The sequence below is a fragment of the Eleutherodactylus coqui genome, chromosome 5 (assembly GCF_035609145.1).
Source record: "Eleutherodactylus coqui strain aEleCoq1 chromosome 5, aEleCoq1.hap1, whole genome shotgun sequence".
NCBI lineage: Eukaryota > Metazoa > Chordata > Amphibia > Anura > Eleutherodactylidae > Eleutherodactylus > Eleutherodactylus coqui.
The window spans coordinates 55,171,901-55,198,106 of NC_089841.1; the positions used below are offsets into that span (position 1 = coordinate 55,171,901).

The following is a 26,206-nucleotide window of genomic DNA, read 5'->3' on the forward strand; positions in this document are numbered from 1 at the left end:
TATGTCTGTACAAGAGAAGCCAATCAAAATGAGGTTTAGGGTTGGACTTTCTATGTTCCAGCCGCATCACCATAAATACACACAACATTCGCCGCTACTAATGTATAAGGACAGTGCGTGATGACTGATTGTTTTACTTTATACCCTCTACACAGGTCCCATATGGTAATTCATCGGAGCTGACATTTAACCCCGTGGATGTGGATGATGCCGGCTTCTACATCTGCCGAGTCAATGACTCTCACACATTTGATTACAGTAATTGGGCCCAGCTGGAAGTTATTGAAAGCAATTTGGCATGTCATGGTAAGCTATACAAGGTGTCTGCAGGGGGAGAAGGATGCACTAAGTAGGGGGGTGATGGTCTCTGTTCCAGTGGGCCTCATCACTTCTCAAGCAGTTGTAGATAAGTATGAAATGTAGTGCAACCATACCATGAAGGCCATGACACGGAAGCCGGTCCAGCTCATGTGACTGCGGCATCAGTGCATGCCCCATGTCATAGGTGCCATTGTGATAACATTAATCTGCCTATGCTGGGGTAGAGAGTGCTGGGAGGTGATTTCCCCAGCAGGTCAATCAACCAGTATTGTTGCATATAAATTCTGGCCCCTCCTCTCAGAGGGTGGCGGTTATTCCTCTGCATGCTGATGTTCTTATCTGGTCCACATTCTCCATGATGCCTATACTGTTTACTGGATGCTATACATCTGCTACCTAATGCTGCTGTGTTTATTGTAATAAACATGTGTCACTAGTCACACCCTTAGATGTTATTAATAGTTTCTTACTCCAAGTTTTATTGCTATTTGGCATTTGTCTCAGGCATAATATGTTGGGGTCTTTTTCTTCCTCTTGGCTGCTTTATGTAGTTTCCTTTATTTTCTCTCCATGTTTGCAGAATGGGCGGGCCTTTTCTGTGCTGTTTACTCTCAGCCAATCAGGTGTAGCTCCTCCCTCCCTCACACGCACAGAATGAGAATCTGCAGCTGCATACCGCTCAGTCTCCTCCTACGTTTATTTACCATATTGCTGCAGACTGTTTTTACATAGACACTATAAACTACCCAGAGTGAATTCACTACAGATCTGCTTGGCTTCATCCCTTCTATATGATGATAATTTTCATGGAACTTGAGAAATAGAAATGCTACTTACTTGAAGGTCAATGCAAATGTTTATATAGCTGATCGGATAAACTGTGCCAAAATATAAACTTGATCTGTCATGTGTATTTTAAAATCTGTACCAAACGATTAGGGAGTCAGAATTTTTTGGTACTATAAAGTCAAATTTCTAATTTGCCACACTACTGAAATTTCTGTATTATAATGCCTGAAATCTTCATATTCTCCCAACATTCTGAATCTAAATGTGTGAAATATTGTACTTCAATTTAGTTCTAGAGGACATAGTAGTGGCATTTGTGCCTCGTACTGCTCCCTATGTACAAGAATATAACTGCTATAATACTGCTCCCTATATACAAGAATATAACTACTATAATACTGCCCCCTATGTACAAGAATATAACTACTATAATACTGTATCCTATGTACAAGAATATAACTACTATAATACTGCCCATATGTACAAGAATATAACTACTATAATACTGCCCCTATGTACAAGAATATAACTACTATAATACTGCTCCTATGTACAAGAAAATAATTACTATAATACTGCTCCGTGTACAAGAATACAACTACTATAATACTGCCCTCTATGTACAAGAATATAACTACTATAATACTGCTTCTATGTACAAGAATATAACTACTATAATACTGCTCCCTATATACAAGAATATAACTACTATAATACTGCCCCTATGTACAAGAATATAACTACTATAATACTGCCCCTATGTACAAGAATATAACTACTATAATACTGCCCCCTGTGTACAAGAATATAACTACTATAATACTGCCCCCTGTGTACAAGGATATAAATAGTATAATACTGTCTCCTATGTACAAGAATATAAATACTATAATACTGCCCCCTATGTACAAGAATATAACTACTATAATACTGCCCCTATGTACAAGAATATAACTACTATAATACTGCCCCTATGTACAAGAATATAACTACTATAATACTGCCCCCTGTGTACAAGAATATAACTACTATAATACTGCCCCCTGTGTACAAGGATATAAATAGTATAATACTGTCTCCTATGTACAAGAATATAAATACTATAATACTGCCCCCTATGTACAAGAATATAACTACTATAATACTGCCCCTATGTACAAGAATATAACTACTATAATACTGCCCTCTATGTACAAGAATACAACTACTATAATACTGTGCCTATGTACAAGAATATAACTACTATAATACTGCCCCCTATGTACAAGAATATAACTACTATAATACTGCCCCTATGTACAAGAATATAACTACTATAATACTGCCCCCTATGTACAAAAATACAACTACTATAATACTGCCCCTTATGTACAAGAATATAACTACTATAACACTGCCCCCATGTACAAGAATATAACTACTATAATACTGCCCCCTATGTACAAGAATATAACTACAATAATACTGCCTCCTATGTACAAGAATATAACTACTATAATACTGCCACCTATGTACAAGAATATAACTACTATAATACTGCCCCCTATGTTCAAGAATATAACTACTATAATACTGCCCTCTATGTACAAGAATATAACTACTATAACACTGCCCCCTACGTACAAGAATATAACTGCTATAATACTGCTCCCTATGTACAAGAATATAACTACTATAATACTGCCCCCTACGTACAAGAATATAACTGCTATATTACTGCCCCCTATGTACAAGAATATAACTACTATAATACTGCTTCCGATGTACAAGAATATAACTACTATAATACTGCCTCCTATGTACAAGAATATAACTACTATAACAGTGCTCATATGTACAAGAATACAGCTACTATAATACTGCTCCATATGTACAAGAATATAACTACTATAATACTGCCCCCTATGTACAAGAATATAACTACTATAATACTGCCCCCTATGTACAAGAATATAACTACTATAATACTGCCCCCTATGTACAAGAATATAACTACTATAATACTGCCCCCTTTGTACAAGAATATAACTACTATAATATTGCCCCCTACGTACAAGAATATAACTACTATAATACTGCCCCCTATGTACAAGAATATAACTACAATAATACTGCCCCCTATGTACAAGAATATAACTACAATAATACTGCCCCCTACGTACAAGAATATACCTACTATAAGGCCTTATGCCCATGGACGTGACGGGCTCCGCCAGCGGAATACCGCAGCGGAGTCCGTCACGGCGCCCCCCCAAAGACCCCATACTCACCTCCGGATCCACCGCGCGATGTCCCGCATGACGCTCTGGGGCAGCGTCATATGAAGCGGCCAGCGGTGGGCGCGGCGTGTATTCACGCTATACTTCCGCTGTGCTACAGCGGAAGTATAGCGTGACGGGTGGCTTGCATTGACTACAATGGAAGCCGTCCGTGCATATACGCGCAGCAAATAGGACATGCTGCGGATAATTTCACGCTGCGGAATTCCGCAGCATGTACATTGAGCTATTAGCTCAATAGAACCTAATAGCTGTGGTGAAATGCGGCGGAAAATCGACCGTGTGCATTTGACTTAATACTGCCTCCTATTACAAGATAAGTACTATAATACAAGAATATAACTACTATAAGAGTGTCTGATCAAAACTGTATGTCAGTCACAGACTGTGCACATGTAATACATACAGTCGTCCCGCATGGTAATTCTCCAGCTGACATACTATATGTATTGCTCTTTGTGGCCTGTATAGACAGGAGAAGGCATGCAGCATTGACAGTGTAATTCCAGCTGTGCAGATATGAGCCTGGACATGAGTAGAATGCCGGGTAAACAGAAGACTATGAAGGTGTCAGGTATCCATCTGAGTGGAATGACAACTTTTTCCTTCTGTCTTAGGAATCTCGATGTTACCAGATAACAGACTTCAGATATTTACCCAGCCTCAGGCCCAAACACTCGAGGCGGGAGCCAAGCTAGCACTGGAATGTGGAGCCATAGGAAAACCGTTGCCGTGTTATCAGTGGTACAAGAATGGTGTGGCATTGGTGGATGCGACAAATAGAATGTATACGGTACATGTGCTTATTATGCTATATACCTCATACAGTATATGAAAGATATGACCCTAAGGCCATCATCAGATCATGCACAGAGGTCTTCACCTTGTTTACGACCCCATGGTTCCTGCCTGGCCAGAATCCAACTAAATCTCACGGTCAATTTAGCCTGAGGCAACCTCTTGCGATACAAATCTTTTGCACATGCCTGAAATAAATGACAGCCATTGCTGGATTTGGAGTGTTTCTTTACATTCATATGGTTGTCTCATAATGATAAGGATTCTCATGGGGCTGGGGGAGGCCTCTACTTTCGATCCTCTCTGTGAGGCAGAATGGAGAACTACAAACAAACAGTAGCTCTCTCTGTGGCAAGTTATCCATATACTGCAATCATTTGAATGGCTGCATGTAATACCCCATTTGCCCTGTAGTGGCCACTATAGCTAATAGCAACACTTGATTTTGTTTGGATCACTGGTGATCAGCTGATCGCCATAGTGGCTGTAATAGAAAAATAGGTTTTCTTTGTGAGAAAACTCCCTTAAATTGAAACTCTTCTAAATTAATTGCATAATATAATTAGTAGTAGACAAATTTACAGAGTATATGTTGGTCTCTCTCATGTATCCTTCTCTATTCTGCTGGGTGTCTTAGCAACCAATTGTATTCTTTTATCTGGGGGTTGTTCCACAAAATTAAGTTATTCCTTATCCACAGGTTAGAGGATAACTAGCTGATCGCTGAGAGTCCAACCACTAGGACCCCCATCAATCCCAAAAAAGGGGATCCAGAGCATCCTGCAAGGAATGAAACAGCGATCACACATGTGCACCAAAATAAGACCTACCCCTATAATAAGCCCTATCCTTATTTTAGGAGGGGGTTAAAATATAAGTCCCCCCCCCCCAAAAAAAAGCCCAAACTACACTACATGAAAAAAAAGCAATACTCACGTAGCAGGTGCCGTTCAGGTCCCTCTCACTGGTCTCCGGTGCTGCGGCAGTCTTTTGTGTAGTCCTCAGCGCTGAGAGAGCATTCTCTCCCTGGAGTTAAATACCCAATCATTCAATGAATGACTGTGATTGGTTCATCGAGCGCCGGCTCTGATTGGCTGAGGCGGTGTTCCTGAACCAATCACAGCAATCTCTTGCTGGAGGAGGAGTATTCAAGCCCCGTTACCAGGAAGAGAATGCTCTCTCAGCACTGAGGACTACACGGAAGACTGCCGCAGTGCCGGAGACCAGCGAGAGGAACCCAAACAGCGCCTGCTAGGTAAGTATTAAGACACTCCCCAAATATAAGACACTGAGCCTCTTTTGGGGCAAAAATTAATATAAGATAGTGTCTTATCTTCGGGGAAACAGGGTATTATATAAATCCCACTTTTGTGTTTAAATATATTATTTAAGAATTTTTGGTTATTTCACTTTTTCAGTCACAATCTTTTTTTTAAAAAATCCTAAAATTCTGCATTTTTTACAATGACCACAAAGCCAAATACTAATCTGTCACTTTCTGTTCTGTAGAGAAAACTTTGTAGCAGTCAACGCACTAACATCACAGGCAGGATTGAGAGGTAACACCTACAGTATAAGTAGGTAACACAGGATCCACTGTTCACAATAGATATAAGCTGTGACTATATACCCCCCCTCCCGACACAACGACCTCTGCAGGTCACAGAGCATGTCTAGAACAATCCCCCATACAAGTCAATGGTCCCCCTCCTGACCATTGTGTGAATAGCCCATGAAGCTGCTGTAAAGAATATGTTTAAAAGCTGTTAGATGTAGCTCAGGAAAAATGGCCGCCCCCATAGTCATGAATGGACAACAGAATAAAGCATTCTACAATTAGAAAATAAAAACATGATTATTAAAATGGAAAATGTTTCCCTATCCGGTTTTAATTAATACAAAAGCTTTTGGTGATCTATCCCTTTAAGTTCTGACTGTATAAAACAGACTACCTGTTCATGGGTCTTGTCACTACAACCAACGGACCGAGATCATGCCATGTAAAACATAACCTAACCTCTGCCGTACTTAACCGTTAACACAAAATACTAAGACATAAGATATTCCCCAGGTTTCCTCCACCTGATGTGAGGATGGAGTAGTGTGACTCATCACTCCATAGAACATCCTTCCATTGCTTAACTGTCCAATGACAACATGCCTTGCTCCACTGTAGACAGGCTGATGCATCTCAGGCAGAATCGGCAGATACTTGCAGGATGAATGGAGGGAATACTAGCAGAAGTGGATCAGACATTAATAGAAAGTATGCCATGGAGAGTATCCAATGTCACTAGGGCCAAAGAAGGATCCACAAAGTACAGTGCACCCCATTCTCTCATAAACAACTCCACTATTGTCCACAGGCCATGTCTGGTATTGCAGCTCAGCCCCAATGTTTTGAAAAAAAAAATGCCACTCTTGTATTTGGGCTGTGAGTGGTATTGCACCTCAACTGTAGTCAAGTGAATAGGGCAGTGCTGCTATACTTGATACGCTCTATGGACAGGAGTGGCACTGTTTCTGGAAGAATGACATTTTCTATTTTCATACAGCCACATATAATAGCCCTGTCTCTTTAAAATCCACTTTCAGGACTTAAAAAAAAAAGTGTGATTATTTTTAAATTACAATGAAAGATTATATTTGGTCATTTGGTCTGAAGTTCTCTATTTCTTTGGATTCAGTTTTTTCCACTAACCACATCCTTAAAACCAGAACCCTGCACAAGTTTGTGTCTTATTCATGTCAATCATGTGATGTCTGAGCGGGAATTCATTTCTAAACCTAAATCCAGTGATTTGCTTCATACCTAGGTTTCCAGCATTTCGGCAGAAGATCAAGGCGTTTACTACTGCCGAGTGTCTAACGGAAATGAGAATGAGGACAGTAAGAAGGTGGAAATCGGTATTGGTAAGTCTTCAAGGATGTGTATCGACTGAACCTGAGTCTTAAAGGGGTTTTCCCACTTCTAGCTCTTTTTCTACAGGAAACACACAGCTCCTTACATTGCACAGTGGCTCAGGTTGGTACTGCAGGCTGAGTCTCATTCACTTTAATACGACTCAGCCTGCAGTACCAACCAGGGCCACTGTGCAATGTACGGAGCTGTCTGCTTCCTGCAGCAAAGCAGTAAGAAGTGGGACAACCAATTTATACAACAGCGCTATCTGCTGGCTAAAGCCAGTATTGCATGAAGTGACACATTGAACAGGCTCTGACAGCAGAGAGGCTGGCAATATACAGTAAGAGAACCCCGACGGATGTCTTCCAACATTGGAGCTGTACATCCTTAAATTATAATGTCTTCAGAGGTCAGACAGTGGATTGGAAAGGGTTAAACCACACTAACACCCCATGAACACGCGGCAGCATCTTCACAGCCTTCCACATCTTGCAGCATTTGGTCCAGGTCAATAATAATACCCCTGTCAGAAGGCTTGTGAACTACCCAACATGTTGTATGGTGTGTATACCATTTTTATTGAGGTAGGGCCCCGCTTACGATCCAAACCAACAGTAGTCCATAGTCCATACATGTCATCACTGCCACAGCCTCTTTCTTACAGCTTGTCACATTCAACCCCTGGTCATCAGGGCCCTTTTAAGTCCATAAACTTTACCCACAGTCATCAGGGCCTTGTAGTTCTTCACCCCTGGTCATCAGTGCCTTAGGGATGCACATAACAATGTACATGGGTGCGGTGCACTGTTCACCCCTTTTATATAGAGTTTACTTAAACCAACATATGAAATGCTGGTCTAAGTAAATATGCTCTACTGAGTTTACCCTGTTCTAGGCTGAGGAATCTATTTACAGACTGTATAAAAGAACCTTTACTTACGAAAGCATCAGAAGATAGATAGGTTTTCACCCTCCATTCACAACCACTGACAGGAAGCAGAAATCTTGGAAGTAGTAAGGAACTGAAATAGAAAGTATATTAGAAAGTCACAGAACTTCTCATTATAGAATCATAAACAAAGTCAGAAACCTTTTTTAAGTGCTTCGATTGCCATAGGGAGGAGGGGAATTAAAATGCAATGCTTTGAAGCAGAGACAGCCTAAATGCTTCCTTGGGTGTTAGTCCACTCTCCATGCCCTATGAACAGAGCTGTAACTACATTACAGTCGCACCCGGGCCCTGGTATGAGGAGATTAGTAATGTAAATAACATGTGATGAGTAGAGGGCCATGTTTCAGATTTGCAATGGATCTCAGAAGCTTCAAGTTATGCATCTGCCTCTACATGTCTGCAATAATAGTCAGTGCCAGGCATTATTATACTCCACATCACATCACACATGGATGACTACAGTTGGCACATATTATAAAGGTTTCCCGTTTTCTCTAAGTAAAGCTATCAGATCACTGTGTAAATGAAAAGTTCTACAACTTTGTAATTTAATACTTTATGTTCCAAAACCACACTGTTTCCAAGATATGTGTTTGCTGTCAGTGAATGAGGACACTTGCTTATATTCAGAAGCAGTAACATAACTAGTCTTACTCTCAGCTATACAATTGTATCCAGTCTAGACAATGCTCTGTGAGCTAAACAGCCTTTAGACTTAGAGCTTTAGCACAGTATTGGCACGTGAAAAAAAAAAAATCGCAGCTATACTGCACTGAAAATCACATGAACGGGCAATTTTCACACGCAGAAGACCCGAGTTTCATGCTCGTGAAAATCGCCCATTCACTGGTATAGCGTGTTGCGTTAAAAAAGGAGTAGAGAGAGATGAAGCCCCGCAGGGCTTCGGGATTTCCCCATAGTGCGGAAAGAGAGTGGGGCTATGGGGGATTAACCCATAGCCCCGCTCTCTCCCTGCTCTGGGTTAATCCCCCATAGACCCGCTCTCTCTCTTCCTGCTATGGGGAAATCTCCCATAGCCTCTCTCTCTCTCTCGCCCTCTCTATGCTCTGGGTTAATCCCCAAAGCCCCGCTCTCTCTCTCTTATTGCTATGGGGAAATCTCCCATAGCCCCGCTCTTTCTCTCCCTGCTATATCCCCATAGTGCAGAGAGAGAGGGGGTGAGGCTACAGGGGATTCCCGTGGGATATTCTCATAGCGCAGAGGGAGGGGATGGGGCTGGAGAGAGAGGGTGGGGCTAGAGGTCTCCTCCCTGGGATTTCTCCATTGCAAGTTGAGACGGGTGGGGCTGGAGGGCAGATCCCTCTAGCTCCACCGCCTGCCTTCAGGGAAACCCTTTAACCCATCCCCCGCTCTCTCCCCGCTATGGGGAAATCCCTTGGGGAACCCTATACTGGGGAGAGAGGTGGAGGATGTCCCCTGCTGTACCCCCTGCTGCGGAATTGTGCAGCAGTGGGGCTAGAGAATTCTAAAACTTGGTGCCCAGAAGCACATTTTAAATGTCCTGCTGTAAACCCCTGTTAGTGCCCGCGGGGATTAAGGGAAACTCGAGAGAGATGAACAGAACCCTCACGGCTTCCACTCATCTCCGAGGGGAATAACAGGAGTTTACAGCAGGACATTCTGGGTTTAGTGCTGCTGTTTAGAATTCTCTTGGTCAGCAGAAGACTTGTAATCTTTTCACACGTCGGATGCAGCTAAACTCCTGCTCCCTTAGGAGTCTATGGAAACTACTACGCATCACGCACCAAAGATAGGTCAGATCCTATCTTTTTTGCAGCACGGACCTTAGATGCCAGCTTTGTAGCCACACCTGTCCTATGTTTGGAAGGTGCAATTTTTTGCACGTCTAAAATTCCTTCATGTGAAAGCTTCTATAGGAAACCATTGGTTCTATTAGAAGCAATTTTTTCACGTGCCTATTATGTGCGAAAACCACGTTCCTGTGAACGAGGCCTTATACATTGTACATAGCTAGTCCTCCGCTCAGCTGAGAAGTGGATAGAATTATATACAGTCTAGACAATGCTCTGTGAGCTAAATAGCCTCTAGACTGTTACATTGTACATAGCTAGTCTTGCTTTCAGTTGAGAAGTGGATACAATTGTATGCAATCTAAACAATGCTCTGGGAGCTAAACAGCCTGTAGTCCTTACTTATATATTGTAACAAACTAGCAGAGAGATTAGTGCAGCTGGTGATGTGTATAGCTCACAGAGTATTGTCTAGACTGGATAAAATGATCTCCCCTTCTGAGAGAAGAACTAGCTATGTAAGCAAGGGTGTTCTTATTCAATGACAGCAAACACATATCTTGCAAATAGTGAAAAGAGGAAACTAAGTATACGAGAATGTTGTAGAACTTCTGATTTCTACAGAGATTGTTTAATAAAAAACCAAAATAGATGAACATTAAATACTGTTTTTCTTTTAAAATACAAGGAAGTGCGAAGCTTTGGACAAATGTCGCAATGGAATGTACAGAAGGTAGGGGACGCATGTTGGATTTCTGCATGTTTTGGCTTGAGGTCACAGTGATACTGCATGAAAAATACAAATGATACAAAATGTCATCTAATGAGATGGTGATGGTCTGTCACTGCTGCTCTGTCGTAACCCTGCATGGCGATAACCCTGCATTTGCTTTTCAGCTTTGCCCCATCATAATGTGCAAGGGCTGGCTGCTTTAACCCCTTCAACACTGCATTTCAAAAGGCATACCCTTTTTATTTTCTGATTGACATAGCCATATGAGGGCTTGTTGTTTGCAGGACGAGATTTAGTTTTCACTGGTACCATTTTGGGGTCAATATGTCTTATTGATTAACTTTTATTCCTTCTGTTAGGAAGAGTTAAACAAGTAGCATTCCTGGTATTATGTTTTGTATGTAGTAATAGATATATAAACTTTAGGCCTCATGCCCATGGCCATGACAGACAGCGGAATATCGCAGCGGAGTCCGGCACGGCGCCCCCAAAACCCCCATACTCACCACTCGGGATCCGCTGTACATGTCCCGCCTGGGGGGCCGGCGCGCATTTGCAGTAAAGTGCATGACGCGTTGGCAGTGCGGGAGGACGCGGATGGTGGTGGGCAGGGACGCGTATTCACGCGATACTTCCGCTGTGCTACAGCGGAAATATAGTGTGACGGCCAGCTTCCATTGACTACAATGGAAGCCGGACGCGCGTATTCCCGTGGCAAATAGAGCATGCTGCGAAATTCCGTGGAATTCCGCAGCATGAACATTGAGCTATTAGGTTCGATAGAACCTAATAGCTGCGGCATAACACCGCGAATTTCCGCCGCGTAAAACACGGCAGAAATCCGGCCGTGGGCATTAGCTCTTAGAGATTATTTTATTGGATATGTCTTAAAGTTTATGGACACCTTTTCAGGAACATATTTGTATTTTGGGCTCACAACAATCATTTTTGCAATAAGGGTTTGATTTAAAATTTTGCATAGTTTGTCTTATGCAGCTTCTACATATCATTGTATACAAGTCTCACTAGGAGAACCAATTATTCATTAATTTCCTCTTGCTCTCTCCTCTCCTGTACCATTTTATCAGCTAATGTATGACCTCAACAGAGTTTATGAATCCTCATTGACAGATCTCCTAGTGAAACCTAGACTGCAGTGTCTACATACAGTGATATGTAGAAGCTGCAGAAGACAAATAGAACCTTCAATTAAACACTATTGTAAAAATGACTCTCAGACCAAAATATATGCATTTGAGTGAAAACAAAATGCCCCTCAAAAGGTGTCCATAGCCTTTAACTGCATGGCAGACTAGGGCGTCCTCTGTCTATACACAGTAGATTCCATGGTTAATATTGACAAGCAACTAAAGAGTTAAACCCTGGGGTTCAGAGCTATTTCTTATAGCGTCCATTGCTGTGGGGTGGCAGCTTTCAATTACAATCACTTCTCCTGCAGGTGATCATGTGAGCACAATCCTTGTGCCACGTGATCACAGCACTGCAAATCTGCTGGGAGCTAAAGACTAGTTTCCAGCACTGTAAACCAATGGATGACACTGGGGGGCTTAGAGCTGTATTTGGAAGCCTGAACTCAAAAGCTGCTCGAAAACTGCAAACTGGGAGTAATTTTGGGGTTCGCAGATGGTGCATCTCTGACAACAGGTGTCAGATTAAGGGTGCATTGAGACGACCATATATCGGCTCGGTTTTCACGCCCAGCCGATATACGGCATCTCTCTCTGCAGGGGGAGGAGGCTGGAAGAGCCGGGAGCAGTGCTCTGAACTCCCGCCCCCTCTCTGCCTCCTCTCCACCCCCCCTGCACTATTTGCAATGAGAGGAGGCGGAACAGGAGCGAGGCTAAGTTCTGTGGAATTAGCTCCGCCCCTGTCCCGCCTCTCCTCATTGAAAATAGTGCAGGGGGGTGAAGAGGGGGCAGGAGCTCAGAGCACTGCTCCCGACTCATCCAGCTTCCTCCCCCTGCAGAGAGAGACGACGTATATTGGCTGGGCGTGAAAACCCAGCCGATATACGGTCGTGTGAATGCACCCTTAGCGGTATATATTGGATTTTGTTAAAAAGCCATTGTGTACATAGAAGTGAGGGAGCCAGGGGCACGCCTACCATGAGGCAGGTTGAGCTGCTTGCCTTTGGCGGCAGCCCACCCAATGTTCCCAACCTCAATTTTTCTTTTTCCTAGACAACTTATCCAAGAATCCTGAACAGCCAACATTTTTTACGGACACATTGGAAAACGATAATGATTATAAAGATTATAGGCGATAATAGATGAAATACTGATATGATCTCATTAGCAGCATGCACTGTGAGCTGTAAAATGGTGATAGTTGGTCATAATAACCTGCTCAAGTACCACCTGACTCAAGACAATCATGGATGCATCCACTTTTTTTTTTCACGAACACTGAAAAAAAAATCATAGTTTTATGGACTGTCCATGAATTTCTAGACAGTTGGCAACCCTGAGCCCGCCTTGCCTTAAGGGGGTGGCACGGCCGCAAGGAGCTCCATTTGTCAGCAGCTGCAACTTTATGCTGTTGTCTTAAAAATACCTCCTTGGCTCTTCCGTAAAAACTTCGCCCCGCTCCCTCCTAGTGGTCTTCTTCAGCTTAGTGCACTGCTCCCGCCTCCTCCAACCTCCTCCCCCTGCAGAGAAGGACGCCGTATATCCGCTGGCGTGAATACCCGACCGATATACGGTCGTCTGAATAAGCCCTCATAAACATGTACATGAGTATTTGCTGTATATATTAAAACTCCATAGCCTATATTGGTGCATATTACACGTGTAATATGCACCAAAACAGGACGTGCTGCGTTTTTTTAACGTGGATAACACCTGCGTGAAAATAGCGCAGGTATGAGTGTCTCTATAGAAATCAACGGGTTTTTAACACCATATATTACACGCTTGAAAAATGGCAGCAGCTTTCAATAATGGCGGGTATAAGTCCCGCCTAGCAGTGCTGTTTTTGGAATTTGACTAGACACTCTGAGGGGACGAATAACGAGGTCTGAACAGACCCTCATACACACATTAGAGTATGGCCTTAGATATCTAGTACAAGTGTCTAAAGATACTTCATAGAAGTATATTGGGTTAGTGGAGCTCCTACAGTGAGAAGGAAACTGAATGAATGGCTAGTCACTAGAGATGAGCGAGCGTACTCGGAAAAGCACTACTCGCTCGAGTAATTTGCTTTATCCGAGTATCGCTGTGCTCGTCCCTGAAGATTCGGGTGCCGCTGCGGCTGACAGGTGAGTCGCAGCGGGGAGCAGGGGAGAGCGGGCAGGAGAGAGGGAGAGAAAGATCATACCTCCGTTCCTCCCCGCTCTCCCCTGCAGCTCCCCGCTCCGTGCCGGCACCCGAATCTTCAGACCCGAGCACAGCGATACTCGGATAAAGCAAATTACTCGAGCGAGTAGTGCTTTTCCGAGTACGCTCGCTCATCTCTACTAGTCACACAAGTGCACCAGCGCTCCATTCACTTTCAATGGGACTTCAGAGGTACCTGAGCGATAGCCACTTGGGTATTTCTGTCAGCCCAACTGAAATAAATGGAGCGCTGCCCGTTCGTATGACCAGCGCTCCATTCAGAGTGACATCACTGCGGGGAGAGAAGAGACCCCACAGTGACATGACAGTGGGACATTTGGGTCCTGTTTCCAAGATCGGCAGAGGTCTCAGCGATGAGATCTTCACCAATCAGCAAGTAATCCCCTATCCTGTGGATAAGGGATAACTTGAAATGATGGTACAACCCCTTCAAGACATTTCCCAACCCCTTGTTCTATAGCAATTCAGTTCCTCTGGAGAAAAGACATCTGCACTGGTTCCAGCCACCCAGGAGAAAAGGGTTGGGACCAAACGTCACTGGGCCCCCACTCTCCAAGGGCCCATAACAGCTGCACGGCTTGCCTATATAGTGTCCTTATCAAGAGAGCTAGAATAGTACATGCTTGCACACTTACGCACAACCAAAGATGCATAAACATAGAAGCATAAGGCCTTTTTACATGGCCAAGAACATTCACCCGATCATCCTGCTATATAAAAGTGCAGAGGACCCAATAATTCTGTGGCAAGAGCCACTTTATATTTATATGTAACATACAAGGAGCCCAACACCTTAGGCCGCCTGCACACGAGCGTTCCAGATTCCGCTAGCGGATTTTCACGCGCGTATGGTACCTAAATGTGCTTGCGGATAGGTGGGGATGCGTGAAAAATCACGCGCGGATATACGCGGATGTGTTGCGGAGAAAAACCAGCAGACACCCCTTATTGTAAACCCAAGCCCTAGAGAACTGCCCATTCCTTGGAAAACAGCTTAAAAACCAACACCCAGACTCCGTTTTGTCCCTCTTGCTTGTGTGAGCACCGTTAAATTATTCTGGCAACATGCTTTCACCCAGTGAGCAGATGTCTTTGTGGGCATGGTTGATCCATGTAACTTTTTTCAGGCGCTTCTCCAGCGTGACTTTATTTCAGTCACTGCAAAAAAATTCACAAGAGGAAGGCCGCCTGCACACGGGCGGAAATCCCGCGGCGGTATTTCCCGCGGTATTTCCGCCGCTGAAAGTCTGCATAGGAGTGCATTACAATACGCACTCCTATGCAGACGGCGGCGGTTTGGCCGCGCGAAATGTCGTGCGGCAAACAAACCGCGGCATGTCCTATTTTTGTGCGGGGCTCGCACTCACCCGGCCGCCGGCTACAGTCTGCGCATGCGCCGGCTGCGCGGCAGCCGGCACATGAAAGAGCCGGGGCCGCCAGGCGCGGGTGAGTACGCGCTCGTCACTGCAGGCTCTCGGGTCAGGTCCCGCGGCGAGAATTCTCGCCGCCGGATCCGACCCGCTCGTCTGCAGGCGGCCGAATTCATTACTACAGATTTTGCATTCTTAGATCCTGCATTGGCAAGAAATACTACTTATCTCCCTCTACAAATTTGCCTGTGAAGCTCTGTGCTGTGTGTTGGGACGTCTCCTACCATGCCTACTTCCTGTAGTCATAGCAACCAGTGACTCCATCCGCAGCTGCACTGCGGATGTACTGCGTGAAAAAACGCACCCATTCACTTGTATTGGAGGCTTCACGCGCATGATCCGACCCAAATTAGAACAGGTCGCAGATTTTTTCACACGCGTGAAAAAACGCGATACAAATCCGTCCGTCTGGGGACAACTGCGGATCCTCATAGGAGTATATTGGCTGCGGTCTGGGGCAGATAATGTGCCTAAAATAACGCGCTGGAAATTCCGTTCGTGTGCAGGCACCCTTAATCGTTACACCTCCTAGGAGTGGCCAGCCCTCACCTGCTGTCCAGCTTCCCAGACTAATTAGGCCGTATTATGCTCACTGTCAGCCATGCACTTCCTCCCTACCCCAGACACCAAACCTTTCGTGGCCTCCTCAACAGTCATAGCTCTGCCATCTTTACCTTCTGCTACATAAAAAAAAATAAATCTTGTTATTTGTATAGCGCCAACCTATTCTTCAGTGCTTTCAAGTAACTTGATTATTATCCCCAGCAAGCTGGGTACTCATTTTACCAACCTCAGAAGGATGGAAGACCTTGAGCTGGCGACCTGCACCATACAGGGATTGAACTTGCAACCTTCAGGTCGTAGACGAGAGCTTAGGACTGCATTTCTGCTGCCACATGACACAACATCCCTTTTTCTTCTCCTTTTACACATAGGGTCATAAATTCCAGGACTTTGGGGTTAGGGGAATCCAGGATGCACAGCCCCATTTAGCTTCCCCTTTCCCCCAGCCTGGTCACTCCATTTCCCCATGTGCTTGCAAGTGCCCACCTTATGGCTCCTTGTCCCTATTATGCCTGTTCTCGACGCTCGTAAAAAGACTCTGTCACCATCTTTTTGCACCCCTCTCCGAGGGCGGCGGAAGATACTGACAGTCTGATTGCAGTGCAGGGATATGTCTGCTATCACCGTGACGTTTTGCCTGTCACATTGATTACAGTGATAAGTCTGCAGTGTGTATCTGTGCAGTACGGTAGTTTGGGAGAAACTTACATACTTCCTATCAGTGGCAGCACATGCATAGAGGACTACTAGAAGTAGTCCTGGATATTCATGAGCTGCAGGCTGGCTACACCCTCCCCACCCTCCAGCCAATGATTGACTGCTGTCTGCCTATTACTGTGCATAGAAAGAGCTGCAAATCATTGGCTGGAGGGCAGGATGGGTGTGGCTAGACCTCAGCTCATTAATATAAAGGACTACTTCTGTGTCTGGCTGCTACTAATAAAATATATGTATCTCCCAAACTACTGCACAGATACACACAGCAGACTTATCACTGTAATCAGTGTGACAGGCAAATCGTTATGGTGCTCTGCAAAAACATAGTGACCGGACAAAAGAAAGTGGATAAAGACGTTATGTTCCTGTTTAAGCCCTATATGCTATTACTTCAGTTTGCATGATTTGCATATATGGTAATTACAATCCTGGAGGGTACAACAAGGCATTTCCTGTCTGACCATGTTTCTGATTTAATCTCTGCTTTCTCTCTGAAGTCGTCTGGGGTTTTGTTGTATGGTGACATTTATTTTGTGTAACAAGTAAACATACTCAAGCCTTGACATATTGGAAATTGAATCTTGCTAATCAGGCCAGAAATACAGATTCTCAAAACACATCTATGGCAACAGCGCCACCCTCAGACCCAAAGTGGAACAAAGTGCACGTCCCCCTAAAATAAAATAAAAATTTCACGGATAAAGGTAGGAGCCTTGAATGAAAAAATGTGCCGACTTAGGGTGTGTGCATGTGGACGATTAAAAAGTTGCGCTATAGATTCTTAGGCGTAACTCGCATTGTTCAGCGCATGAACCTCCTGTATACATGATGTCTAATGTACGGAATACCGCACATTGACATGTGATATTCTTGTCCAAAAATCGGACAAGAATAGGACATGCTGCAATGGTTTTTTTTTTTTGACTCGGACTATCCGTCCAAGAAAAAAAAAAACCCGCTTGCATACGCCAATTCAGATGAATGGGTGCGATTTCCGTCCGAGTTTTGGACTGATATTTTGGCCCAAAAATTGGAAGGAAAAAAATGCTGTCTGCATGTACCCTCAAACAAATTTGTCATCTCGCCCCTTAGAAAGCTGGGTGACAAGCCCACAAACTCTGCAAGCAGCTGCATTGGCTTACCCATTGGCTTGCTGCCCCATTTTAATAGAGCTGATGGACATAGCGAAATATAAGCACTTGGCTGTCTCCAACAGTCCCAATGAAGACGCAGCGGGTGCTGTGAGCCCACAGCGAGAGGAGGGCATGGGACTTGCATGCTTGGGATAGGTGGCAGGAGACCCCCACCAATCAAACTGTTATCATCTACTCTGTGAATAGGTGATAAAAGTCAATTTTGGTACAACCCCAATAAAGGTACATATAATATATTAGGTAACTGCAGATATTTTGTTTATTTTGCATTGAACATGAAGTATGTCTTTTCTTCCACGTCCAGAGCTGTATTTGAAATGCTGCTAGTGGCGTTTGTACTTGATTTCTATCTCATCACCATAGAAAATGTATCTGATCACTCAAGGCCGGCTTCAGATTGACTTGGGCTCTTGCACAAAAAAGTCACGGTGGCCCATCTAGGTCATTTTTAGGCCCTGCTGTGCCACCTTAGCCATATATAGTTCCTGCTATGCCCCCTTATTCATATATAGGTCCCACATTCCCTTCTAAGTCATTTATAGGCCCCACTGTGTCACCTGAATAAACACAATTTTGAACAGGAACACCCCCTTTTGGGTCAAAATTGCACAAACTCTACCACCCTGACTTCCAGTCCAAAAGCAAAAAAAGTCCAAAAGCCTTGAAAATAGGAACTTTTGAAAAACTAAAGCAACAATATAAATATAAAAGTTAATCAAACTCATTATCCTGCTTTTTATACTATTACTCTGGTATTTGGGCTTTTTATAACATTACCCTTTTCACTTTGTTTTAGATGAATTGAGTGATATCATTGTCAATGGTAAGTAGCAGTTTGTGCTCTTGTGGTAATAAAGGGAATGGTTCATGGATTTGATTTTATGTGAGCGATTATCGTTCAGATTCCTGCGATCCTGTGAAAATATGAACAGTCATCTTTTTGTATATAAGGGCCCTTGCTCTCCTCTCCCCATTGAGAACACATGCATGCTCGGCTGAAGCGGTCATGCATTTATATGGGGGAATTGGAAAGAATAGTTTATGGATGAACACTGTATCCTACCTAACTATGGGCAGCAGGAAATAGCGAAAGAGTCACTAATTACACTATACTATGCTTTATTACAAAGTTAGGTAAGGATGACCTGAGGGGAGCTACCCAGTGGAAACTTTCCCCCAGCCTAGCACTCTTTAAACCTCACTACATCGCTTCAAAGTAAAATATACCAAAACATAGTCTACCAATATTTTATTCTGCTCTTGGATAGAGTAGGCTAAACCTACAGATTCCTAATAACCCTCTCACCCTCTAATGATAATGAGATGACTCTGTTGACCCGAACCAGGTCTACACAGTAAAGGAGCAGATGTAAGAGAGCATGTAATGGAATTCTTATCCATAGGAGCTTTTTGTAGATGAAAGACAAGTCATTACATGCTCTTACATGCACAATACACTCCCCACAAGCCTCACAATTTGTGTGCGGAGCAGAACTTTTGCACACCTCTGTATTTTATTTGACATCTGTCTATATATCTCTCCCTTCCTCTCTCTCTCTCTCTCTCTCTCTCTCTCATCTAATATGATAACAATGTAGTAACTTATTTCTTTTGTTGCAGTAACTATTGATGAGCCTCTCTTTGGTGAGTAAGAAAAGTAGTTTGCACACCCATTGTATGTATATATATATATATATATATATATATATATATATATATATATACGGTATATATGTTGTATGTTGTACTGTCTCTAGTACATGCTCAACAGTTAGCTAAAATCTATTGTACTATTGCAGTCAAACCGGGAAATAGTGATTAGACAAGTCTAGTCAGATGCCATTGGCGGGACCTAATAACAGCTGGTAGTGTGCATGTGGCCTATGCGGTGACTCACATATTATGAGGCATTGTGTACATTGTTCTGTGACAGACTGCGACACGTCTGATGAGCATGCTAATTGTATTATTAATAAAGCTGAAGAGATTCTTTGTGCTAATGCATAATTGTTTAAGTCCATACAAGACGTCTACACACCCCTGTTAACAGGCCACGGTTTTGTCATGTTGAAAAATCCGACAAAGATGAATCATTTCCAATTTCTTCCAACTTTTTTTGTGACCCGTTATCTGCACAATTCCATTAAAAAACAAGCTGAAATCTTTTAGGGTGGAAACATTTTGCGGGGATGCGGTTGTGTTTAATTAGCCAATCACATTTAACCTCATGATAAGTAGTAGTCAGCACTCCGCTGCCATTATTTTTGTGAGAGTGGGGTTACAGGGCTATATCATACTTTGCAAAATGTGGATCCAACTTGCTGTACATGTTCGTCCCATGCCAATCTCCCAGCAGTTCTCACTAAACTTCATTGTGGGACACATTTGCATAAGGCTCACCCCTCTGATGCCTTATTGCAGGACAAAAAATAAAATATGGCCCAGTTGGAAGGCATGCTACTGTATATCGCTGCTACTACTATCATAGAAATTGTGTAATACACTATCCTATCAAAGTATTTGGTCCCCCCTATCAGTAGTATGAATTGTATCTTATTAGCATGTCACATGTCCTAAATCATGATACGTGAGATGCAGACCCCTGGTGGTGTCAGCCATGGTTTGTGATGGGAACAGCACCCTACTGGATATACGGGTTATACCGCTGCACACAAGCCGTCCATCAGGAAGCGCAATGCATCGGCCTGTCTACAGCGGTGCAAGGAGGGTCGTCGTTGGACAGTTGAATAATGGAAGAATGTTTTATGGAATGACGAATCGCTCTACTCCATCTCAACATCTCATGGACGTACCTGGGTGTGGAGGAGGCCTGGGGAACACCTTTTGTCTGAGTGTGTTGTGTATCTCGAGCAAGGTATCAAATTTGTCACCAAGAAAATGTGTACAGTAGGCAACATGATGGCTCCTAGCACTGGCGTAACTATAGAGGGTGCAGGGGATGCGGTTGCACTGGGGCCCAGGAGCCTTAGGGGGGCCATAAGGCCTCTCTTCTCCATATAGGGAGCCCAGTATAAAGCTTTATAGTTGGGGGCCCTGTTACAGGTTTTGCATTGGGGTCCAGAAGCTTCAAGTTACGACTCTGCGTTAAAGGGTTAAGAGAAGTTGGGGGGCCCCAAGATAAACTTTTGCACCCAGGCCCATGAGCCCTTAGCTTCGCCCTTGGCTCCTAGCTTAGTTTATACAACAATAGTACTATTACATCTCAAAATTAGCTCATGACTCAAGACTGCTTCAGACGTGCCCTATCAAGATGTGGTTTGTGCTCTTCATTACAACAAACCAAAACATGTTCTTCCTCTACAACATCACAGACTTTTTGTATTAATTGCCTCATAAATGGTAACACCACTTGTGTCATTTACGTATGTTACTGAATGTACTCTCTTGTGAGCAGTACGTCGGATGTAAATCAGATGCATTAAAACTCTGTATTGCTCGGCATACATCTGGCTCTAATCCCTCCTCAGGTATATTCAGAAGTTCCCTGTCTGCAGCATCCAGACCTTTCTTTGGAAATCCACCAAGAGGATATATCTGTTGTGGCGCTTCGGGTATCTGTTCCTTTCTAGCAATCTGGTTCAGGTCTTGTATTTGTTTCCAGCTCTGGTAAAAGTGGGTATTGGTGAGACTTGCTTGGTTTCAACTGCGGGTAATTTGGGAAGACTTTTTAACCTGGTCTTGCGCTTTGCTCATTGCTGTTTATTCAGTCTCCCTCTGACTGTGGTGGAAGTTTGGTGCTGGTTCTCCTGTTTTCCTGATTTTTCACAAAGTGAAGTACTGAGGTTATTATTGTTGTCTTGTTCTCTGTGGTTTTCTCCTCTCCCACGTAGGGTCTGCTAGTGGCCTAGGTACGTGGCCAGGTTCGCCCTTGTTAGGGCGGGTTATCTGTGTATAGGCAGGTCCCTTTCCTGGGTAAAGGGTTTATAGGGACAGGGTTTCTCTGGTGTCTGTTTTCTTCATTGTTTCCCAGTTTTGTGTGCCGTTGTGGTCTGTTTGTTTACAGCCCGTGAGTCTTTCATTTTCTTAGATCCAGCATGTCCTGAGTGGACGTGACAATATCCTCATTTAAAGTCACTGGCATTAAAAGGGTGTTCCGCCCAGCAGGAGGTGGAGATTGGTTTCAAAAATTTGTATTGTTTTTGATGTGTTTCATTTCCTCATTAGTTATTCATTAGTAGCAGTGGTCGTGCTTTTGTTATGTCATATCCTGTTATCTTTATATTACTTGCTTCTTGTACAGGCTATATGCTATGATTAAGGGTGGTTTCCCACGAGAGATAAAATTGTGCGATGCGAGAGTAAATAAAAAAAGCAGATGTTACAGAACATGAATTTGGACCCACTGTGCCAACCAATCGGTTTGGTTTTGGGCTACTCCCAGTGTGGTTGACAGCTGACCCCTGGAGGTCAGAGATACCGGTACAAGGCACTGCAAAACTGGCTAACCTATGAGCAATAACATATGGGAAATCTTGCCCTTTGCTAGTAAGGAAGGTGGGGTACCCCTGAATATAAGTAGGGTAGGCGTCCTAACAAGGATGGCCCCACGGTCTTCCTCTCGGGCCTGACTATCCCTTACGGGACACAGGAGAAAAGTACAGGACACAGGTCAGGGCTATACACCCAATGGAACTGGGTATGGTACAAAGACAGTATCTGGCAGCAGACAAACGTATAAAGATAAGATTATGGACAGGAGATCTATGCTGGGTGACTGAGGCAGGATCACACCAGGATAACATCCGCAGTCAGGGAGCAGCTAACACACAGGATACAGGTCAGACAGAAAAGTCAGAGATAGGAAGGCAATGCTGGAAAACAAAGCCAAACACCAAAACAGGGAAAATGCAAGGGAAGCATATACAGATAAATATAGGAACAAACAGACAGAAGTCAGAGATAGGTGACCTAAGAATGCTGGGTGTCTGGAACAAACAGATAACAATACTTAGGCAAAGAGGAAGTGCATCAGCCCAGCTTAAATAGGAGAGTAATGCCTACTAACCCTGCAGCTGGGCTGAGAGCAAGGGAACTGGTTAACTTCTTCAGTGTTGGTAGAAAATAGAAACATAGAGTCCATAAATACAGGAGGAGTAGAGCGATGCCCGCATCCACCTGGGACCACAAGAGGGTAGCAGACAACAGATAGCCGATCTTCCAGCAGATTTATGAAACCAGTGATTTTCAATGGTTTCCTTCGCATTACAAATGTTTTCACTGATGCGATATTGTGAGATCAAAAAATCGCGGTATGCTCTATCTTTGGGCTCCTGCATACTTGCGTTTTTCTTGTGCGTTTTTTTCCACGCGATTGTCAATGGGACTTTCTAATGTTAAAAACGCATCACACAAAAATTGCAAAGCACCAACTTGAGATGCGCTTTTTTACATTAGAAAGGCCCATTGACAATAGCATGAAAAAAAGGCTGCCGCACAAATTTCCCAGGAACTGATGAAGTTATAAAATGGTTAATATTATTTTTGGTATTCTGACTTTGTTGAAGTTTTACAATGATTATTATTGCCAACTTTACAAATAATTTAGTAGTATTGTGATAGTTTAAGATTGGTTGCAGCACATGTGATATTACACTACATATATGTTTCTTGAAGCATGTCTAATGTTGCACCGTATACATGCCGCGTGTGATTTTAAAGAGGCTTTGCTAATTCTAGAAAAATATGGGAGAAAGCCTTAATTTGCTGTCTTTAACCATTTCGTGCCCTTTCCTTAATTTTTTTTAGGACTTGAAAAACTCCCTTAAAGGGAACCTGTTACCTCAGAACAGCATCATAAACTAAGTAATGGTGCTGTTAGGGAAAGTGACGGGGAGCCGGGAGATGTATTTTTTTTTACTCATCACCTCCCTGATTCCTGAATCATCTCTTGGTGACGTTCGCACAAGGCACAAAAATCTGATTCTTTTCAGAGTGCCATGCATGTGCTCTCCCATGGACTTGTTTAGGAGAGCGGGCACACAGGACTCTGAAAAGAGTTGGATTTTCATGCCATGGGCGGATTTCACCAGGGAACAACATGGGAACGGGAGAGCAGGGCGAGAAAAAAAAATACATTGTCTAACTCCCGTCACCTACCTTAACGAACCATAAGTTAGTTTATCTTGCTGTTCGGAGGCGACAGGTTCCCTTCTAGCACAGTGCACCATCATATCATCAGTCAACGGCCTCAGGTGATCTGCGGTGACGGCTGATACAGCCTGTGCAACCCACACCTAACACCAGCAATAGTTCAGAATCATATACCGCATGTATGATATTGCACTGTACTATTGACTACAGACAGGACATGTAATACTGTACAGTACTACGGATTATGTGTACCATGTATTGCAGTGTACCAGCGACATGGATGATTGTACCAATGTGATTGTGTCTTTTTCCAGCTACGGACAAAGTTGCACTACTGATCGGGAACATGTCGTACAAGAACCATTCGCAGCTCAAAGCACCAATGGTCGACGTATACGAACTTACAAACCTGCTGCGACAGCTCGACTTCAAGGTGGTATCACTGCTTGACCTTACCGAGGTGGAAATGAAGAACGCAGTGCATGAATTCTTGCTATTACTGGACAAAGGCGTGTATGGTAAGAAGCGTTAGATGTCAGATGGTTAAAGGAGATTTTCGCTGCCGCTTCAATGATTACATCCTAGCAAGATGAGAACTGGATAATCCCTTTAACACCCCAATATTCACATTAAAGTAAGAAAAACCCTCCCAAAAATGTCGCTTTTTTAAAATCCTAGATTCTAAATGTATGTCTCATATTATGTTACCTTTATTCCACAGGTCAACACGATTCAGAAAACAAATTTATATACTTTTGTATGTTTTACTACTTTTGCACAATAAAATCACTTGTTTTTACCAGTAGACTTGTGTGTCACCACAGTGCAGGATTAGAGCAGTTTTATTTTTCCGTCAGCAGAGCGCTATGAGGGCTTGTTTTTTCAGGAAGACTTGTAGTTTTTATTCATAGCAGTTTGAGTTTATATGACTTTTTGAATCCTTTTTATTTCTGTTTTGGGGAAGCAAGATGAACTAAAAATGGCTATTTTGGTATTTTCTCTTTTTAGTTTTTTTCTCTTTTAACAGAATTTACAATGTAAGATAAATAATGTAATCTTTTATAGTAGAGAATGCTATGGATGTGGTTATACTAATTGTGTGTAGTTTATTTTGGTCTTGTGTAATTGTATAGTAATTGTATAGTAAGGGCTGCTTCACATAAGCATATTTGTGCAGCATTTTGCGCATGCAAAAGTACGCAGTGAATAGAACCCACTGAATGGGCGGGCGCAAATGCTCAGTGGATACTCAGGAAACCTGACTATTTACACATGAGCCTGTTTGCGGTTTTTTGCATGCGCAAGTACGCACTGTATTCGCGCACATAAAAACATGCTGGAGCAGCCGAAGAACGCGAGCTTAAGCGATTTTTTTGGTCACCCAAATACACAGCATATTTGCATTCCTAAAATGCGCTTATGCCAGTGTGAACAAGCCCTAATAGTGACCCCCATAGTGGCTGCGGTAGAAAGTAACCCCCATTAATAAAACAGTGTCCCCTATAGTGGCCCCTGTATTAACAGTGACCCCTATAGTGACCCCAGTAGTAAAAGTGTCCCATATATTGGCCTCAGTAGTAATGGCGACCCCCAGAGTGGCCTCAGTAATAACCGTAACCTCCATAGTGGTTCCAGTAATACAGTGACCCCCTTAGTGGCTACAGTGCTAATTGTGACCCCCATAGTAGTCCCAGGCATGCTGCCCAGCCAGAGACCAGTAGCAACATCCTTATTGGCCTCTCGTAGGGCCGCATCTCTACACTCACCCCACCTGCAGCTCCGACCTGGCGGCTGCAGCAGCTGCTGAGTCTGTGACCGCTGACCTCTCGGCAGGGGCATGCAGCAGTGGTCAGGAGAAGTCAGTGGTCACATACTCTGCACTGCGCCGCCAGGCCGGAGATGCAGGTGAGGTGAGTAGAATTCCTTTAAAGGGGTTATCCAGGCAGCACCTGCCTGGATACACCAGGGTTGGGGTTGCACTTGTATTGCAGGCTGGGGTCCCATTGATTTCAATGAGAGCTGCACTTGCAATTATGAGCGCCGGCCACTATACAGGGGTCGGAGCAGCGCTTCTGCTCAAACCCTGGCGTATCAAGACGCTGCCTGGATAACCCCTTTAACCCCTTCCACTCCATGACGTATAGGTACGTCATGGAGCGGCGGGGTATGCATGAAGAGAGGTCGCGGGCGTCAGCTGTTTATTACAGCTGACACCCACGGGCAATAGTCGCTATCAGCCGTTCGGCCGATCGCGGCTATTAACCATTTAAATGCAGTTGTCAATTCTGACAGCGGCATTTAAATTCCCCAAACGATGTTCGG

General features: G+C 43.6%; 1 protein-coding gene across 2 annotated transcripts in view; it reads left to right on the top strand.

Annotated features, from left to right (window-relative positions):
• Nucleotides 1-26,206, top strand: part of MALT1 (MALT1 paracaspase) — an 83,533-nt gene that overhangs the window by 36,899 nt on the left and 20,428 nt on the right. Inside the window, exons 4-10 of one of the 2 annotated variants that reach the window (XM_066602545.1) lie at nucleotides 156-306; nucleotides 4,007-4,182; nucleotides 7,004-7,100; nucleotides 10,505-10,549; nucleotides 18,570-18,596; nucleotides 19,394-19,417; nucleotides 24,199-24,402. In XM_066602545.1, coding sequence (XP_066458642.1) covers nucleotides 156-306; nucleotides 4,007-4,182; nucleotides 7,004-7,100; nucleotides 10,505-10,549; nucleotides 18,570-18,596; nucleotides 19,394-19,417; nucleotides 24,199-24,402 — 724 coding nt within the window. The remainder of the gene's footprint in view (nucleotides 1-155; nucleotides 307-4,006; nucleotides 4,183-7,003; nucleotides 7,101-10,504; nucleotides 10,550-18,569; nucleotides 18,597-19,393; nucleotides 19,418-24,198; nucleotides 24,403-26,206) is intronic. The other variant, XM_066602546.1, reaches the window with a different exon arrangement.